The sequence below is a fragment of the Nerophis ophidion genome, linkage group LG19, assembly GCF_033978795.1.
Source record: "Nerophis ophidion isolate RoL-2023_Sa linkage group LG19, RoL_Noph_v1.0, whole genome shotgun sequence".
NCBI lineage: Eukaryota > Metazoa > Chordata > Actinopteri > Syngnathiformes > Syngnathidae > Nerophis > Nerophis ophidion.
Genome location: NC_084629.1, coordinates 21,134,400 through 21,154,403, shown reverse-complemented (window position 1 = coordinate 21,154,403; position 20,004 = coordinate 21,134,400). Strand labels below are relative to the sequence as shown.

The 20,004-nt window shown below is 35.5% G+C and overlaps 1 protein-coding gene across 1 annotated transcript in view; it reads left to right on the top strand.

The window, feature by feature from the left end:
* The window catches only part of LOC133538166 (contactin-associated protein-like 5), a 309,867-nt gene that overhangs the window by 249,394 nt on the left and 40,469 nt on the right, over positions 1-20,004 (top strand). The window contains exons 14-16 of the mRNA XM_061879527.1: positions 14,336-14,492; positions 16,483-16,610; positions 17,995-18,165. Of these exons, the coding sequence (XP_061735511.1) occupies positions 14,336-14,492; positions 16,483-16,610; positions 17,995-18,165 (456 nt within the window). The remainder of the gene's footprint in view (positions 1-14,335; positions 14,493-16,482; positions 16,611-17,994; positions 18,166-20,004) is intronic.

Genomic DNA, 20,004 nt, shown 5'->3' with positions numbered 1-20,004 from the left:
TATTTCCATAACTTGAGTTGATTTATTTTGGGAAACCTTGTTACATTTTTTAATGCATCCAGCGGGGCATCACAACAAAATTAGGCATAATAATGTGTTCATTCCACGACCGAATATATAATTACCGTAACGGTAATTACGAGTTGGAAAATATCGGATATCAGCACAAAAGCCATTATCGAACATCTCTATATAATTACTATATAATCTATTATAATTCCATCCATCCATTTTCTACCGCTTATTCCCTTTGGGATCGGGGGGGTCGCTGGTGCCTATCTCAGCTACAATAATTACCAATCTTTTTTTTGTTATTATTATTTTTAGTAGTGGTAGTAATATTATTAGTATTATTATAATTATCATTATTGTTTGTGTTAATTATTACTAGTATTTAAAAAAAAAAACATACTCGTGTCAGATACTGTAGACTGTAGTATTTTGAAACGATACGTGTGTTAAATACTGTTGTATTGTAAAAAGATACCGAGTATCAAAAGCCAGGATTTTTTTAATGGGGAAATCCTGGCGGCGTTTGCCTACCTCTGACGGCCGTCCAGCCAAAATCAAATGTTGGACGTAAAAAAATTTTCGCCAGGGATGAAGTTGACAGGTGTGTTAACAAAATGAGGCATTTAAGAACTGGGCTATGTGAAAGTATGACTGAGCTACAAGAAGAGGTAAACTCAACTATGCAGTTTGCTGAGAAAAGAGTCATTGTAAAGGTGGGGTACCTATTCAATGGGGCCAAAGGATTCTTTTTCCTGAATAGCGTTGCCGTGGTAACACGAAATGTTCCAAAAAGGAAGTGGTGCTGTAGCCACTTCCGAGACCTTTCCGACGATATAAGATATGTAGGGATTTGTTGATAGGTTCATCTCGTATTAATTACAGAGTTTAAGATGAAAGAACAACAATAGAAATTGAAGTCCCAAGAAACCCCAATATGGGCTGCTTTCTATGCAGGTGTGCAGCAGGCCCATAACGAGCTGGGAAATATAGCACCTTTTTCAAAGGAACTTGAACAAATCAACGCGTGAACGAGCAAAGATCTTTTACTAAGCAGCTGAAGAAAAACCAAGAAAGTAAAAAAATTGATAATTATTTCACAGTATTTTAGATGTTTTATTTTAAAAAAAAATAATTTTGATATTTTGACATCCATCCATTCTCTACCGCTTATTCCCCACTGGTTCCGAATAATTGTCCGTTTTTCATAGGAACATCACACCACAAAAAAAAACAGGTGATTGAACTATTAGACTTTTTTTTTTCTGCCACGAGGGGGCGCACTTGCATGCTAACTGAGGATCGCTACAACATGCTAGCATTACTCTCAATTTGGTTAGCATCTGTCAGTGTATTTTTGAGCAAAGTTTAGAGCCTCAGTTTTTTTTATCCCTGGGCTTTGCTTTGCTGGACTTTCCTGGTGTTTGCTGGAGGTGAACATTTTTACCCAGTAAGCAGAAAAGTTATTTTTTCCAATTTTTATCTGCTCATCCAATGGAAGAGCAGGCATGAAAGTGATTAGTTTGCACTTTGTATTTAGTGTGTTTTTGCCAGCATTGACCACACAGATTGTGTGTGTGATAAATGCAGCTAGCGGCGGCTTTAGCGCGGCCGAGTAAATCCAGAATTTCTCTGCCCGTTCATTCATTTCCTGTTCTCTAACGCTGCCAAGGTTATCGCCACATCTCTGACAGGAAGTATTGATTGTCGCCCTTTCTTATTTTCTGCCTGTTCCGGCCGCCTGATTAGCCTCTTAAAAATAATCAAGCCAATCAAGGATGGCGGCGGCTTGAAACTAAAGGACAATAGACAGCATTAGCATTTTAATTTTTTTTTTTTTTTTGCTGACGTTTTGGCCATTTCTTCCCTATTTTTTGCTTGCAATCAAGGATAGCGGCAGCTGGGAGCTAGAATGCTTTAGACACCATTAGCATGCAAAGTTAACAGGTGTTTTTTTTTGTTTATTCAAGCTAACATTTTTTGCCAATTCTTCTCTGCTTTTAGCATACAATCAGAGATGAAGGCAGCTTGAAACTAAAAGACAATAGATAACATTAGCATGCAAGCTAACTTTGTTGTTTTTTTGCCATTTCTTCCATGCTTCTAGCTTACAGTCAAGGACGGTTGCGGTTTGAGTTTTAAAGACAATAAACACAATTAGCATGCAAGCTAACGTTTTATTGTTTTTGTTTTTCATGCAAAAAAAATTGCCACTTTTTCCCAGCTTTTTGCTAACAATCAAGGATGGCGGCAGCTTTAGGCTAAAATACATTCGCCAAAATTAGCATGTAAGCTAACGTTGTTTTATTTATTTTTTTGGAGGCAGGGGGTTTCAGACTAACATGTTCAATCAATCAGTCAATCAATCAATCCACTTTGTTCATATAGCACATTTAAACAACAAAATGTTTCCAAAGTGCTGCACAACAATATTAAAAACAACATTCAAATGCTATCCTGAGCTCCACCAATGACTGAATAATAACAAAGAATGAAAATAAATAATAATAAATAAATACATATAAAAACAATATAAAATAAATATGATTAAAAACGATTTTAAGGTTCAAACCAATTAAAACAGTAAATAGAAATCAACATTTTAAAACACAGAGGTTTGTTTGCCATTTCTTCTTTGCTTTAGCTTACAGTCAAGGAAGATTAAAGACCATAGACTAAGTTAGTATGTAAGCTAATGTTTTTGCCACTTCTTCCCTGATTTTTGCTTCCAATAAAGGATAGCGGCAGTTTGAGGCTAAAAGACAATAGAAAACATTAGCATGCGAGCTAACATTTGTGTTTTTTTAAGTTAACACTCTTTCCACCTCATCTTTGCTTCTCACTTACAATCAAGGATGGTGGTGGCTTAAAGCTAAAAGACATTAGACAGCGTTAACATGTAAGCTAACATTGTTTTTTTTGTCAGGTGGTACGGGGGGTTTCAAGCTCATGTTTGCCATTTCTGCTCTGCTCTTAGCTTACAGTCAAGGATGGCGGCGGCTTGAAGCTAAAAGACAAAAGTCGACATTAGCATGCAAGCTAACATTGGTTTGTTGTTGTTTTGGGTTTTTTTCAAGCTAACATTGTCACTTCATCCATGCTTTGTGCTTAAAATCATGGATGTTGGCGGCTTGAAGCTAAAAGACAATAGACGATATTAGCATGCAAGCTAACATATTTTTGGTTTTGGTTTTTTTTCCAGTTACGTTGTTTCCACCGCTTCCCTGCTTTTTGCTTACAATCAAGGACGGTGGCAACTTCAAGTTAACTCACATAGACAACATTAGCATGCATGATAACATTGTTTTGGTTTATTTTTGCCACTTCTGCCCTGCTCTTAGCTTACAGTCAAGGATGGCGGCGGCTTGAAGCTAAAAGACAAAAGTCGACATTAGCATGCAAGCTAACATTGGTTTGTTGTTGTTTTGGGTTTTTTCCAAGCTAACATTGTCCCTTCATCCATGCTTTGTGCTTAAAATCAAGGATGTTGGCGGCTTGAAGCTAAAAGTCAATAGACGATATTAGCATGCAAGCTAACATATTTTTGGTTTTGTTTTTTTTCCAGTTACGTTGTTTCCACCGCTTCCCTGCTTTTTGCTTACAATCAAGGACGGTGGCAACTTCAAGTTAACTCACAATAGACAACATTAGCATGCAAGATAACATTGTTTTGGTATATTTTTGCCACTTCTGCCATGCTCTTAGCTTACAGTCAAGGATGGCGGCGGCTTGAAGCTAATAGACAAAAGTCGACATTAGCATGCAAGCTAACATTGGTTTGTTGTTGTTTTGGTTTTTTTTCAAGCTAACATTGTCACTTCATCCATGCTTTGTGCTTAAAATCAAGGATGTTGGCGGCTTGAAGCTAAAAGACAATAGACAAAATTAGCATGCAAGCTAACATTTTTTTTTTTCAAGTTAACGTTGTTTCCACCGCTTCCCTGGCTTTTGCTTACAATCAAGGATGGTGGCAACTTCAAGCTAACCACAATAGACAACATTAGCATGCAAAATAAATTTGTTTTGGTATGTTTTTGCCACTTCTTCCATGCTCCTAGCATAAAATCAAGGATGGGGAAAGCTTGACGCTAAAAGACAATAAACAACATTAGCATACAAGCTAACAGTGTTTTTTTCAAGCTAACGTTGTCACTTCTTCCCTGCTTTTTGCTGACAATCAAGGATGGTCGCAGCTGCAAGCTCACAAACAATAGACAAAATTAGCATGCAAGCTAACGTTTTTTTTTTTCAAGCTAACGTTGACACTTCTTCCCTACTCTTTGCTTACCAAGAAATGTTCCTGGTTTGGTTTCTAACAAGGTGCCAGGCTGTTAGTCACAGGTCACGGCTTCCTGTTCAGAGGTGATTTCAACGAAAATTGCCGCCATCGGAGTCCTGCTGTGCGGCGCAGACTAATATGACTTCTGTGGCCATACATAAATGTGGCGCTAATACGCGGCGGGCGAGCAGAGCGTGTGACACTTGATTATGTTTAGTGACAAGAGGCTTAATGGGCTTTTCCCCCACCTGGTGCATACGCGCGTGAGGGACGGTGGAGGCTGCGTGCAGCACTTGACCCCGCAGAGCGGTCTTCTTTTATGTAGCGTTAGCGGCTTGGGCTTCCATTACACTCACAGTGGGGGGGTGGGGGGGGGGGGTCTCGTTTGCTAATGCTAACTGCGTGACGCAAGTCTTCCTCGGCCACAAGACGGTGCGTCGTTTGGATTTGTAAAGGTGAAGCAGCTTTTATTGTGAAAGTGCAGGATGTGCTTCACTCAGCTGTTTCCATATTATATATATATATATATATATATATATATATATATATGTATATATATATATATATGTATATACAGTATATATATATTTTTTTAAATATATATATATATATATATATATATATATACATACTTTAGAGAAGTCCATGTACAGCTTGTATAGCAGAATAGACATCAGCACACAATGATTTAGCAAAGATAAGTGTATATTTTCTACTGTCAAGTATTAGATCATATTTAGATATTAATACACAATAATGTTTCTTAGTACATCTATACTTCTATACACTGACTACTCTAAAGTATATCCAACTGTAATGTATTCTTTTTTGTCCTTTAAATAAGTAATTGTGTCAGAAACTGTAGTATTTGAAAATTATGTTTGTGTCAGAAACTGTAGTCCATCCATCCATCCATGTTCTACCGCTTATTGTATTTTTTTTTTAATATATTTGTTTCAGATACTGCAGTATTTAAAATGTATATTTGTGTCAGATACTGTAATATATGAAAGATACTTGTGTCAGACACGGTGGTATTTAACATTTATACTTGTGTTAGATACTGTAGTATTTGAAAATTATATTTGTGTCAGATATTGTTGTATTTGAAAGATATATTTGTGTCTGATACTGTAATATATGAAAGATACTTGTGTCAGACACGGTGGTATTTAACATTTATACTTGTGTTAGATACTGTAGTATTTGAAAATTATATTTGTGTCAGATATTGTTGTATTTGAAATATATATTTGTGTCAGATACTGTAGTATTTAAAATGTATATTTGTGTCATATACTGTAGTATTTGAAAGATACTTGTGTCAGGTACTGTAGTATTTGAAAGTTATAATTGTGTCGGATACTGTAGTATTTGAAATATACTTGTGTTATATACTGTAGTATTTGAAATATATTTGTGTCAGATACTGTAGTATTTGAAAGTTAAATCTGTGTCAGATACTGTAGTATTTGAAAAATGTATTTGTGTCAGAAACTTCAATTTTTTTTTTAATATATTTGTGTAACATACTGCAGTATTTAACATTTATATTTGTGTCAGATACTGAAGTATTTGAAAGTTAAATTTGTGTCAGATACTCTGGTATTTGAAAAATGTATTTGTGTCTGAAACTAGTATTTTTTTAAATATATTTGTGTAAGATACTGTTGTATTTGAAAGTTATATTTGTGTCGGATACTGTAATATCTGAAACAAATATTTGTGTCAGATACTGTAGTATTTCAAAGATACTTGTGTCAGACACGGTGGTATTTAGGTAACATTTATACTTGTGTCAGATACTTGTGTTAGATACTGTAGTATTTGAAAATTATATTTGTGTCTTTTACTGTAGTATTTGAAAGATACTTGTGTCAGACACGGTGGTATTTAACATATATACTTGTGTCAGATACTGTAGTATTTAAAATATACTTGTGTTAGATACTGTTGTATTTGAAAGTTATATTTGTGTCAGATACTGTAGTATTTTAAAGATATATTTGTGTCAGATACTGCAGTATTTCAAATGTATATTTGTGTCAGATACTGTAGTAATTGAAAAATATATTTGTGTCGGATACTGTAGTATTTGAAAGATACTTGTGTCAGACACTGTAGTATTTAACATTTATATTTTTGTCAGATACTGTAGTATTTGAAAGATATATTTGTGTCAGATACTGTGGTATTTGAAAGATACTTGTGTCAGACACGGTGGTATTTAACATTTATACTTGTGTTAGATACTGTAGTATTTGAAAATTATATTTGTGTCAGATATTGTTGTATTTGAAAGATATATTTGTGTCTGATACTGTAATATATGAAAGATACTTGTGTCAGACACTGTAGTATTTAAAATGTATATTTGTGTCATATACTGTAGTATTTGAAAGATACTTGTATCAGATACTGTAGTATTTGAAATATACTTGTGTTATATACTGTAGTATTTGAAATATATTTGTGTCAGATACTGTAGTATTTGAAAGTTATAATTGTGTCGGTTACTGTAGTATTTAAAATATACTTGTGTTAGATACTGTTGTGTTAGAAATATATATTTGTGTCAGATACCGTAGTATTTGAAAGATATGTTTGTGTCAGATACTGTAGTATTTGAAAGATATGTTTGTGTCAGATACTGTAGTATATGAAAGATACTTGTGTCAGACACTGTAGTATTTAACATTTATATTTGTGTCAGATACTGCAGTATTTGACACAAATATTTGTGTCAGATACTGCAGTGTTTAAAATGTATATTTTGTCAGTTACTGTAGTATTGGAAACAAATAATTGTGCCAGATACTGTAGTATTTGAAAGATACTTGTGTCAGACACGGTGGTATTTAACATTTATAGTTGTGTCAGATACTGTAGTATTTAAAATATACTTGTGTTATATACTGTTGTATTTGAAAGTTATAGATTGTGTCAGATACTGTAGTATTTGAAAGATATAATTGTGTCAGATACTGTAGTATTTGAAAGTTATAATTGTGTTGGATACTGTAGTATTTAACATTTATATTTGTGTCAGATACCGTAGTATTTAAAATATACTTGTGTTAGATACTGTAGTATTTGAAAGTTATATTTGTGTCAGATACTGTCGTATTTAAATAATAAATAAATAAATGGGTTGTACTTGTATAACGCTTTTCTAGTATTTGAAAGATATATTTGTGTCAGATACTGTAGAATTTGAAAGTATTTGTGTCAGATACTGTAGTATTTTAAAGAAAATTGTGTTATATAATGCAGTGTTTAAAAAAGAGAGAATATTATATACTTGTGTCAGATACTGTAGTATACATACACATATGTATATATATATATATATATATATATATATATATATACATATATATATATATATATATATATATATATGTATATATATATATATATATATATATATATATATATATATGTATATATATATATATATATATATATATATATATATATATATATATATATATATACTTATAAACATACCTGTGTCAGATACTGCAGTATTTTAAAAAACATACTTGTGTTACATAGTGTTGTATTTTAAAGATACTTGTGTCAGATACTGTAGTGTTTTAAAAATGTATTTGTGTCAAATACTGTAGTATTTTAAAAAGATACAGGTGTCAGACACTCTAGTATTTGAAAGATGCGTATGTCAGATACTGCAGTATTTCAAAAACAATATAATTGAAGTGTAGTATTTTAAAAATACTTCTTTCAAATACTGTAGTGTCTTAAAAATATATTTGTGTCGGATACTGTAGTATTTTTAAAATAATATTATTGTGTCGATACTGTATTATTTAAAAAATGTACTAGCATCAGTACTGTAGTATTTTAAATATATATATATATATATAAATATATATATATACCTGTGTCAAATACTGTAGTATTTTAAAAAATATACTTCTGTTAGATACTGTAATATTTTACGAAATATACTTATATCAGATACTTTAGTATTTATATAATATACCTTTGTCAAGTATTTGTTTTAAACATACTTGTGTCAAATACTGTAGTTTTTTTTTTACATATGCTTGTGTCAGATACTGTAGTATTATAAAAAATATACTTTTGTCGGATGTTGTAGTATTTTAAAAACAATTGTCAGATCCTTCAGTATTTTAAGAAATATACTTGTGTTTCACACTGCAGCATTTTAAAAAGATACTTGTGTTAAATGCTATAGTATTTCAAAAATTATATTTAAATCAGATGCTGCAGTTTTTTTTAAATGATACTTTGTTATACTGTGTCTTATATATATGTGTATATATATATATATATATATATATATATATATATATATATATATATATAAATGTGTGTGTGTGTGTATATGTGTGTATATATATGTATATATAATTATATATATGTACAGTATATATATACATATATATTGGTATGTATGTATATGTATATTGGTATGTATATATATATATATATATATATATATATATATATATATATCAATCAATCAATCAATGTTCACTTATATAGCCCTAAATCACTAGTGTCTCAAAGGGCTGCACAAACCACCACGACATCCTCGGTCGGCCCACATAAGGGCAAGGAAAACTCACACCCAGTGGGACATCGGTGACAATAATGACCCAGTGGGACGTCGGTGACAATGATGACTATGAGAACCTTAGAGAGGAGGAAAGCAATGGATGTCGAGCGGGTCTAACATGATACTGTGAAAGTTCAATCCACAATGGATACAACACAGTCGCGAGAGTCCAGTCCAAAGAGGATCCAATACACAGCAGCGAGAGTCCCGTTCACAGCGGAGCCAGCAGGAAACCATCCCAAGCGTAGGCGGACCAGCAGCGCAGAGATGTCCCCAGCCGATACACAGGCGAGCAGTACATGGCCACCAGATCGGACCGGACCCCCTCCACACGGGAGAGTGGGACATAGAAGAAAAAGAAAAGAAACGGCAGATCAACTGGTCTAAAAAGGGAGTCTATTTAAAGGCTAGAGTATACAAATGAGTTTTAAGGTGAGACTTAAATGCTTCTACTGAGGTGGCATCGCGAACTGTTACCGGGAGGGTATTCCAGAGTACTGGAGCCCGAACGGAAAATGCTCTATAGCCCGCAGACCTTTTTTGGGCTTTGGGAATCACTAATAAGCCGGAGTCCTTTGAACGCAGATTTCTTGCCGGGACATATGGTACAATACAATCGGCAAGATAAGATGGAGCTAGACCGTGTAGTATTTTATACGTAAGTAGTAAAACCTTAAAGTCACATCTTAAGTGCACAGGAAGCCAGTGCAGGTGAGCCAGTACAGGCGTAATGTGATCAAACTTTCTTGTTCTTGTCAAAAGTCTAGCAGCCGCATTTTGTACCAACTGTAATCTTTTAATGCTAGACGTGGGGAGACCCGAAAATAATACGTTACAGTAGTCGAGGCGAGACGTAACAAACGCATGGATAATGATCTCAGCGTCTTTAGTGGACAGAATGGAGCGAATTTTAGCGATGTTACGGAGATGAAAGAAGGCCGTTTTAGTAACGCTTTTAATGTGTGCCTCAAAGGAGAGAGTTGGGTCGAAGATAATACCCAGATTCTTTACCGTGTCGCCTTGTTTAATTGTTTAGTTGTCAAATGTTAGAGTTGTATTATTAAATAGAGTTCGGTGTCTAGCAGGACCGATAATCAGCATTTCCGTTTTTTTGGCGTTGAGTTGCAAAAAGTTAGCGGACATCCATTGTTTAATTTCATTAAGACACGCCTCCAGCTGACTACAATCCGGCGTGTTGGTCAGCTTTAGGGGCATGTAGAGTTGGGTGTCATCAGCATAACAGTGAAAGCTAATACCGTATTTGCGTATGATGTCACCTAGCGGCAGCATGTAGATGCTGAAGAGTGCAGGGCCAAGGACCGAACCCTGGGGAACTCCACACGTTACCTTAACGTAGTCCGAGGTCACATTGTTATGGGAGACACACTGCATCCTATCAGTAAGATAAGAGTTAAACCAAGACAGGGCTAAGTCTGACATACCAATTCGTGTTTTGATACGTTCTAATAAAATATTATGATCGACGGTATCGAAAGCAGCGCTAAGATCGAGGAGCAGCAACATAGATGACGCATCAGAATCCATCGTTAGCAATAGATCATTAGTCATTTTTGCGAGGGCTGTCTCCGTGGAGTGATTTGCCCTGAAACCGGATTGAAAGGTTTCACATAGATTGTTAGACGCTAAGTGTTCATTTAACTGCTCCGCAACAATTTTTTCAAGGATTTTTGAAATAAAGGGAAGGTGAGACACCGGTCGGTAATTTACCATGAGGTCAGGATCGAGGTTAGGTCTTTTAAGAAGAGGATGAATAACCGCTTTTTTGAATGCTAGGGGAACAGTGCCCGAGGAGAGTGATAAGTTTATAATATTTAGCACTGATGGACCTAATAATACAAAGAGCTCCTTGATCAGTTTCCCAGGAAGAGGGTCAAGTAAACATGTTGTCTGTTTTATTCCATTTACACGTTGTAACAATTCCTCTAATGTTATTTCCTCAAAACGAGAGAAACTATTTTGGAGGGCAGTATCCGCCGTATATACAATCGTGTCAGTGTTAATAGAACCCCGTTGTAGCTGGGACGCATTGTCTTTAATCTCCTTTCTAATGACTTAAATTTTCTTACTAAAGAATTGCATAAAGTCATCAGCTGAGTGGGTTGAGCTACTGGAAGGAGTCCCTTGTTGGGTTAGCGATGCTACCGTACTAAACAAAAATTTATATATATATATATATATATATATATATATATATATACATATATATATATATATATATGCATATATGTATATGTAAATATATAATTATATATATGTATGTATATATATTTATATGTATGTATATGTGTATATATATATTTATATATATATATATGTATATATGTACAGTATATATATATGTATATATATATATATATATATATATATATATATATACATACTGTATATATATATATATATATATATATATACATATATATATAAATGTGTGTGTCAACAGACAATAAGTGTAAGAAAAAGGCAGATGGTGTGGGACTGTTGAGGCTGCAAGCTGATCTTTGGCTTGTTGCCCAATGTGAGGTTGAAACCTCCGTGTTGTCCTTTCTACAACTGGATCATGCTGGCTAAAAGGTCTGCTGGGATTTAGACGCAACCACACTTCTACTTAGCAACCTGGACGTCCTTCCATGTCTTCTAAACATATGCGAACTATTATGTTAGCATGTAGCTCACATAGCTATGCTAGTGTAGCTAACCTAACATGATGTTCAAATGTAATGTTAGCATGTGGCTCATATAGCTATGCTGGTTTTGTATCCTAGCAGGATGTTAAAATATCATGTTAAAATGTGGCTTATATTGCAACAATGCTAATGTGGTTAACTTAGCATGATGTTAAAATGTAATGTTAACACTTAGCTCATATAGCTACGCTAGTGTTGCTAACCTAGTATGATGTTCAAATGTAATGTTAGCATATAGCTCATATAGCTAGGCTGGTGTTGCTAACGTAGAATGATGTCAAACTGTAATGTTAGCATGTAGCTCATTTAACTATGCTAGTGTTGCTAATCTACAACAATGTTGAAATGTAATGTTAGCATGTGGCTCCTATAGCTATGCTGGTTTTGTAACCTAGCAGGATGTTGAAATATGTTAGTCTGTGGCTTATATTGCATCTATGCTTGCGTTGTTAACTTAGCATGATGTTAAAATATAATGTTAGCGTGTCGCTTATACATCTTTGTGAGTGTTGCTAACCTAGCATCATTGTAAAATATAATGTTAGCATGTAGCTCATATAGCTATGCTCGTGTTGCTAATTTAGTCGAATGATATTAAAACACAATGTTATTATGTAGCTTTTACATCTCTGCAAGTGTTGCTAACTTAGCCCCATTTTAAAATGTAGTGTTAGCATATAGCTCATATAGCTATGCTCGTGTTGCTAATCTAGCAGAATGATATTAGGACGTAATGTTAGCATGGTGCTCATATAGCTATGCTTGTATTGCTAACCTAAAATTACATTTTAAAATGTATGGTTAGCATGTAGATTTTTTTACTTTGCTATTGTCCCTAACGTAGCATGATGTTGAAATATAATGTTAGCATGTGGTCATATACCTATGCTCGTGTTGCTATTCTAATCGAATGATATTAAGACGCAATGTTAGCATGTCGCTTATACATCTCTGCAAGTGTTGCTAACTTAGCCTCATTTTAAAATGTAATGTTAGCATATAGCTCATTTAGCTATGCTCGTGTTGCTAATCTAGCAGAATGATATTAAGACATAATGTTAGCATGGAGCTAATACAGCTATGCTTGTATTGCTAACCTAAAATTACATTTTAAAATGTATGGTTAGCATGTAGATTTTTTTACTTTGCTATTGTCCCTAACGTAGCATGATGATGAAATGTAATGTTAGCTTGTGGCTCATATAGTTATGCTAGTGTTGCTAACTAAGCATGATGTTGAACTGTAATTTCAACATGTAGCTGTGCTAGTGTTGCTAACCTAGCAGGATTTGTAAATATAATGTTAGCATGTAGCTTATTTAACTTTGCTCTTGTTGCTAACCTTATATCAGGGGTGCCCACACTTTTTCTGCAGGCGAGCTACTTTTCAATTGACCAACTTGAGGGGATCTACCTCATTTATATATATCATTTATATTTATTTATTTATGAAAGAGACATTTTTGTAAACAAGTTAAATGTGTTTAATGATAATACAAGCATGTGTAACACATATAGATGTCTTTCTTTCACAAAGACAAGAATATAAGTCTTGCATTGATTGGAATCAGACAGTAATGATGATAACGCCCACATTTTCAAATGGAGGAGAAAAAAAGTTGTCCTTTCTGTACAATACCACATGAAAGTGGTTGGTTTTTGGCATCTAATTCATCCAGCTTCCATACACTTTACAAGAAAAACATTGGCGGCAAATTCCGTAGCTTGCTTGATTGACATTCACGGCACCCGAGGGTCTTGTGAGATGACGCTGGCTGCTGCCAGTTCATTATTATGAAAAAATGACAGAGAGGAAGGCGAGAAGCACTTTTTATTTCAACAGACTTTCGCGCCGTCCCTTCCGTCAAAACTCTAAAGGCCGACTGCACATTTCCTATCTTCACAATAAAAGCCCTGCTTCAGGCTGCCTGCGCTAACAAAATAAGAGTCTCGGAAAGCTGGCGTGCACAAGTGATGTGCACGCCAGCTTTCTGAGGGATCGCTTGTGCACGGCAGTTTTCCGAGACTCTGTATTTAGTTAGCACAGGCAGCATGAAGCAGGGCTTTTATAGTGAAGATAGGAAATGTGCAGTCGGCCTTTAAAGTTTTGACGGAAGGTACGGCGCGAGAGTCTGTTGAAATAAAAAGTGTTTCTCGCCTTCCTCTCGGTCATATTTTAATAATAATGATCTTGCAGCAGCCAGCGTCATCTCACAAGACCCTCCGGTACAGTGAATGTCATTTAAGTGAAGTCTTGGTGAAGATTGATGATCACTAATTTTTAGGTCTTCCATCCATCCATTTCCTACCGCTTATTCCCTTTCGGGGTCGCGGGGGGCGCTGGCGCCTATCTCAGCTACAATCGGGCGGAAGGCAGGGTACACCCTGGATAAGTCGCCACCTCATCGCAGGGCCAACACAGATAGACAACATTCACACTCACATTCACACACTAGGGCCAATTTAGTGTTGCCAATTAACCTAGCCTGGCTGGAGATCGACTGACACACCCCCCGCGGTCGACTGGTAGCTCGCGATCGACGTAATGGGCACCCCTGCCTTATATGATGTTGAACTGTAATGTTTGCACATACTAAAACCTGCGTGACTTGCACACCAGCACAACCATTTAAAGCGTACATAGAGCAAAATAAAGCAGCTGAATGCTGCGTGATACTTCACATGTAGCTAGTGCCATCTTGTGGGTAGTAAAACATCACATGTCTGTGCTGGCAGATGGCAGTCCGCTGTCCTGGTGGCTGGATCGTCACGGGGAGAAGCGCAGCTACTGGGGAGGTTTCCTGCCGGGCATTCAGCAGTGCTCGTGCAGCCTGGAGGAGAAGTGCGTGGACATGAACTACTTCTGCAACTGTGATGCCGACGCAGACTCGTGGTAAGTGGCGCTAACTCGCCCTCGCTAAATGCTGTACGTGATTGATGAAGATGTTGTAGCAGTTATGTGTTTATTCACACAAAAATTATATTTTTTTTAAAGGTCAATGTCCTCCCTCACTTGTGCTTAGATGCACGCTCTTTAAGCGACACGTTCTGGGCAGGTTTGCAACACATCTTAAAATACACTCCGGAACTCCGGCAACTGCTCCTCAGTCAATTAGGAGGGTTTGAATTTGTTTTTTTTAGTGAATATGCTACCTAAAATGATGTTAAAATGTAATGTTAGCATGTAGCGCATATAGCTATGCTAGTATTACTCACTTACAATATTGTTAAAATGTAATGTTAGCATTTAGCTAATAGAGTTACCCAAGTGTTGCTAACCTAGCATGATGCTAAAATGTAATGTTAGCATGTTCTCACATATACTAGTGTTGCTAGCATTAATTAATGTTAAAATATGTCAGCTAATAGCTCACATAGCTACGCATGTGTTGCAAGTCTATAAGGATGTTAAAATATAATGATAGCCTATGCTAATGTTCCTAACCTAGGGCAACGTTAAAACGTAATGTTAGCATGTAGTTCCCAGAGCAAAGTTAGTGTTGCTAATTAGCATACTATTCAAATGTAATGTTAGCATGTAGCTCACATCGCTAAGTTAGAGTTGCTAATCCTAGAATGATATTAAAATAATATGTTAGCACATAGCTCACATATCTAAGGCAGTGTTGTTAACCCTAGCATGATGTTAAAGTATTATATTAGCACATATCTCACATATGTTAGCACGTATCTCACATATCTATGCAAGTGTTTCTAACTTAGAATGATGTTAAAATGTAATGTTAGCATGTAGCTCATATAGTTAAGCTATTGTTGCTAACCCTAGCATTATGTTGAAGTATTATATTAGCACATAGCTCACATAGTGTTTCTAACCTCGAAAGATGTGAAAATGTGATGTTAGCATGTAGCTCACATAGATACGCTATTGTTGCTAACCCTAGCATGATGTTAAAGTATTATATTAGCTCATAGTTCACATAGTGTTTCTAAGCTATAAAAAATGTTAAAATGTAATGTTAGCATGTAGCTCATATAATTAAGCTAATGTTGCTAACCCCTAGCATGATGATACAGTATTATATTAGCACATAGCTCACATAGTGTTTCTAACCTAGAATAATGTTAAAATATAATGTTTGCATGTAGCTCACATAGCTATGCCAGGGTTTCTAACCCAGAATGATGTTAAAATGTAATGTTAGCATGTAGCTCACATAGCTAAGCTAGTGTTGTTAACCCTGGCATGATGATGAAGTATTATATTAGCACATAGCTCACAGAGTGTATCTAACCTAGAATGATGTTAAACTATAATCTTAGCATGTAGCTCACATAGCTATGCCAGTGTTTCTAACCTAGAATTATGTTGAAATGTAATGTTAGGATGTAGCTCACATAGCTAAACTAGTGTTGTTAACCCTAGCATGATGATAAAGTATTATATTAACACATAGCTCACATAGTGTTTGTAGCCTAAAATGATGTTAAAATATAATGTTAGGATATAGCTTATATAGCTATGCCAGTGTTTCTAACCTAGAATGATGTTAAAATGTAATGTTAGCATGTAGCTCACATAGCCATGCTAGTGTTTCTAGCTTGCAGTGTTTTCCTCCTAATATTGCAGTATAAAAAGTGACTTTATAGCATTGTTAAGAGCAATAATTCATCAACTTCCTTCAAGCTCTTGCACTGTGGTCCATATTTAAAGTCAGAGCTTATCCAGAATAATGCAGTCATCAAACTATTATGCTTCACTTCAGTGTTTCCGATTCCAAAGGCTTAAAGTGTTTTTTCCACGTCTTAATCCCTTCGCTTATTTCCACAGGCGCCTCCCTCCCTGCTGATAAATACTTTTCACGTCTTCACCCTGACTTGTCTGCTCAGAAGAATTATGGTTATTTGTGTGCGTGTCACAGGAGCAACGATACAGGCGTCCTGTCCTACAAAGACCACCTGCCGCTCAGCCAGCTCGTCATCGGCGATATCGGCAGGGCTGGATCGCAGGCCGTCTACCACGTGGGGCCTCTGCGTTGCTATGGAGACAGTAGGTGACCACACTGATACCGGGTGGAGGACACTTGACCTGACTGATGTGATTTAGTATCACAGCTTTTCCCCCAAAAAAAAGTCCATAAATTGGAGTGCAAATGTGAAAGTGTAAATAGCTATGCTAGTATTGCTAACCTAAATTGATGTTAACATGTAATGTTAGTATGTAGCTCACATATCTATGCCAGTGTTGCTAACCTAGAATATTAGAATGGAATGTTAACAAGTAGCTCGCATAGCTATGATAGTGTTGTTAAGCTAGCACGATGTTGAAATATAATAATAGCATGTAGCGCGCATAGCTATGCTAGTATTGCTAACTTAGAATGAAAAATAAAATGTAATGTTAGCAAGTTGATTAAAATTTAATTAAAATTCAATGTTAGCATGTAGCTCACACAGCAATTCTAGTGTTGCTAACCTAGTATTATGTAAAAATATAGCATGTTGCTCACATAGCTACGCAATTGTTGCTAACCAAGCGTGATGTTAAAATGTAATGTTAGCATCTACCTCATATAGCAATGCTAATCTTGCTAACTTAGCATGATGTTAACATGTAGTGTTAGCCTATAGCTAACATTGCAATCATAACATTTTTATCCGAGCATGATGTTAAAATGTAATGTTAGAATGTTGCTCATAAAGCTATGTTAGTGTTGATCATCTAGAAGGATGGTAAAATGTAGTGTTAGCATGTAGCTAACATTACTATAATATTGTTTCTAACCTAGCATGATGTTAAAATGTATTATTAGCATGTAGCTCACATAGCTATGCTAGGGTTGCTAACCTAGCATGATGTTAAAATATATTGTTAGCATGTAGCTCACATAGTTATGCTAGTGTTGCTAACCTAGCATGATTTTAAAATTCAATATAAGTATGTAGCTCACATAGCTATGCTAGTGTTGCTTACCTAGCATGTTGTTAAAATGTATTATTAGCATTAAGTTTACATAGCTATGTTAGTGTTACTAACCTAGCATGATTTAAAAATTTAACATTAGCATGTAGCTCACATAGCCATGCCAGTTTGGCTGACCTAGCATTATTTAAAAATATAATATTAGCTTGTAGCTCACAAAGCTATGCTAGTGTTGCTAACCTAGCACGATTTAAACATTTTATGTTAGCATGTGGTTAACATTGGTATAATTTTGTTTGTAACCTAGCATGATTTTAAAATGTAATGTTAGCAACATAATTTTTGTAAAACTCTGACTTTTTTTCTACTAGGATTTGTTTCCCCTAGAAAATTAAAATCATTGGTAAAATAAAAAATTTTTGTGTAATATTCTGACTATTTTGTAATGATATCGCACTTCTAAAGCATATTCAGTGTAGCATAAAATCCTCTGTTTGTGTTCCTCCCTCAGGGTCCCTGTGGAACGCCGCCACCTTCTACCAGGAGTCGTCCTACCTTTACTTCCCCGCCTCACCTCCCTCACCCGCCTCCGACATCTCCTTCTACTTCAAGACCAGCGCTCCTTCTGGCGTCTTTGTGGAGAGCCTGGACCTCAGCGACTTTGTCCGAGTGGAGCTTAGCTGTGAGTTAGCGCCATCGCCCTCACACACACACACTACATTTTCATTTACAAACATCAATCATATGTTTTAGAGTAAAAACTTTCCTTTCATAATTTACTCAAAAAATAGAAATACTAACGTTGTTTTTTTTTTTCATTTACTGTGATGCGCTGTAAACACGACCGTAGATTTTATGGCAAAAAAATTAAAAAATCTGAGTTTTACCGTAAAAGTAACAATAAAACCAATTTACTATTTACAGTAATTAAAACAGCTGTAGATTTTATGGCAAAAAAACCCCAAAATCACAGAGTTTTACCATAAAAATAATTAAACCAATTTACATTTCACAGTAAATAAAAACAGTAGATTTTATCGCAAAAAAAGCCCAAAATCACAATTTTACAGTAAAATTACCAATATAGCAATTTACCATTTACAGTAATAAAACAACAGTAGATTTTATTGCAAAAAAAACTAAACAAATCAGAGATTTACCGTAAAAATGATTAAACCAATTTACATTTCACAGTAATTAAAAACAACAGTAGATTTTATCGCAAAAAAAAGCCCAAAATCACAATTTTACAGTAAAAAATTACCAATATAGCCAACTTACCATTTACAGTAATAAATCAACAGTAGATTTTATAGCAAAAAAAAAACTAATCAGAGTTTTACCCCCCCCCAGGAACTTGTCCACAATAAGAGATTATGTAGCGAACAAAACATTTTCACACCTTTTTGAATGGAATTTTAAATATCGGTCTGGTGTTGGCCCTGCGATGAGGTGGCGACTTGTCCAGTGTGTACGCCGCCTTCCGCCCGATTGTAGCTGAGATAGGCACCAGCACCCCCCGCGACCCCAAAGGTGAACAAACGGTAGAAAATGGATGGATGGATGGGTCTGGTGTTGGCCCTGCGATCAGGTGGCAACTTGTCCAGGGTGTATGCCGCCATAGGCACCAGCGCCCCCCACGACCCCAAATGGAATAAGCGGTAGGAAATGGATGGATGGATGGGTCTGGTGTTGGCCCTGCGATCAGGTGGCCACTTGTCCAGGGTGTATGCCGCCTTCCGCCCGATTGTAGCTGAGATAGGCTCCAGGTCCCCCGAAGGGAATAAGCGGTAGAAAATGCATGGATGGATAAAAGAAAAAAAAACAATATATTTTATTGGAAAATAAAAAAATAAGAGCTTTACCTTAAAAATTACAATAAAAACAATATGCTGTTTAAAGTAATTAAAAACGACCATAAATTTTATGGCCAAACCCTCCCCCCCCCCCGAAATCACAGTTTTACCGTAAAAAATAACAACAAAACCGATTTACTATTTACAGTAATGCACCGTGAAAGCAACAGTTACAGATCTTACTGTCAAATTTGGCAGCTCAGTTGCCAGTATTTTAGCATAATTGTTTTTATGGTGCCGTTCTCCATTCACAATAATGTACTGTAAACACAGCATCCATAGATTTTACGGTATAAAACAAATGGCAGCTCCTTTCATTTACTTCATTACAGTAATGCACTGTGAAAACAACAATTATAGGTTTTACAGTAAAAAGGCAGAATGAAAATACTAGTAATAGTGTGCACTGTCCAAAAAACTGTAGATTAAAAAAGGCCAGTCAATCACAATTTTACAGTAAAAATAACAATGGATTTGATTTTCTATTTTCAGTAATGCACTGAAACTATATCTTAATAATAATAAGTTGTGTCTTTAAATATATATAACGTCTGTTTTTAGCATTTTTTAAAAATTCAGAAACATCAAAATAGCCCCCTCTTCTTTTGACTTTCCAGTATGCTGCCCTTGGTGTAAAAAGTTGGAGCCCCCCTGCTTTACAGAAT